General features: G+C 65.6%; 1 protein-coding gene across 1 annotated transcript; it reads left to right on the top strand.

Moving 5' to 3' along the window:
• Window positions 1-8: 8 nt before the first annotated feature.
• On the top strand, window positions 9-848 carry PAM16 (presequence translocase-associated motor 16 homolog (S. cerevisiae); the record flags this gene model as incomplete). Its single annotated transcript, XM_009706220.1, has 3 exons — window positions 9-121; window positions 535-600; window positions 762-848. Coding segments are annotated over 3 exons (266 nt in total), but the record flags the coding sequence as incomplete, so codon positions are not given.
• Window positions 849-1106: the final 258 nt, after the last annotated feature.

Here is a 1106-nt window from a genome sequence, read left to right on the forward strand (position 1 = left end):
CGCGTGAGGACTCTCGGAGAGGCCCAAGTCCGCTGCCGCCTCCAGGATCATCGGTATCAGCCTCCAGGAAGCCCAGCAGATCCTCAACGTCTCGAACCTCAACCCAGAGGAGATCCAGAAGGTAGAGGCTCCCTCGGAGCAGGGAGAGATGGTGCTGGCAGGGGCCTGCCCTCCCCACAGCTGCTGCCTGGCGTGGGGGTGACGACTGGTCCCCGGAGGGAGTGCGGGTGCTGTTCTGGGTCCAGTTAATCCCAGTTTGAGGTTTCCCTGCCCCAGCTGGAGGAGCGTGCCAGCAGCTTGCAGATGTTAGCCCCTACACTTGCCCGGTGGCCCTGCTCAGGGAAGGGGACGTGGGCTCCCCAGAGGTGCCCGACCAGGAGCGTGGGGACCCACCAGGGGGTTGGGCAGAGCCAGCCACGTCCCCAGGATCGCACTTGTCACCTCCAGCACCACCGTGGGGAGCAGGAGGCTGCTGGGATTTGGGGCTGGGGAGAGCAGAGGAGATGGTTCTGACGGGGAGCTTCTCTTCGGCAGAATTACGACCACTTGTTCAAGGTGAACGACAAGTCGGTGGGAGGCTCCTTCTACCTGCAGTCCAAGGTGAGCGAAGGGAGGAGAGGAGCGGCCCCCAGCCCTGCCCTCGGCACCTTCCCCTGCCTGGGATTCGGGAGAGGCAGAGCCTGAGCGTCACCGCGGATGAGGCGGGGAGGGGAGGGGTTCAGCCCTGTCCCTCCATGTCACCGCATCCCCGTGTCCCACAGGTGGTGAGAGCCAAGGAGCGGCTGGATGAGGAGCTCCGCATCCAGGCCAAGGACGAGAAGGAGAAGGAGTGGAAAGCCGAGACGTGACTCCTGCCGCCCCCGCGCCCCGTGTCCCTCACCCTTAACTTATAGGTAGCCAATAAATACCATGTCCTCCAGTGCCTGGCCTGGCTGCCCCGCGCCCCGGGGAGGGAGAGGGGACTTACCCGCCTCTGCCCGCTGCCCCAGAGGGCATCGGCCCCTGCAAGGGTCTTACGGCGCTGGGCTTTGCCCTGAGGAGGAGGAGGAGGAGGAGGGAGGCAGCTGGGGAAGAAGGGGTGTCCCCAGGGCACTGAGGGCTGCCAG

This window comes from Cariama cristata, unplaced genomic scaffold, assembly GCF_000690535.1.
Source record: "Cariama cristata isolate BGI_N322 unplaced genomic scaffold, ASM69053v1 scaffold28118, whole genome shotgun sequence".
Lineage (NCBI taxonomy): Eukaryota > Metazoa > Chordata > Aves > Cariamiformes > Cariamidae > Cariama > Cariama cristata.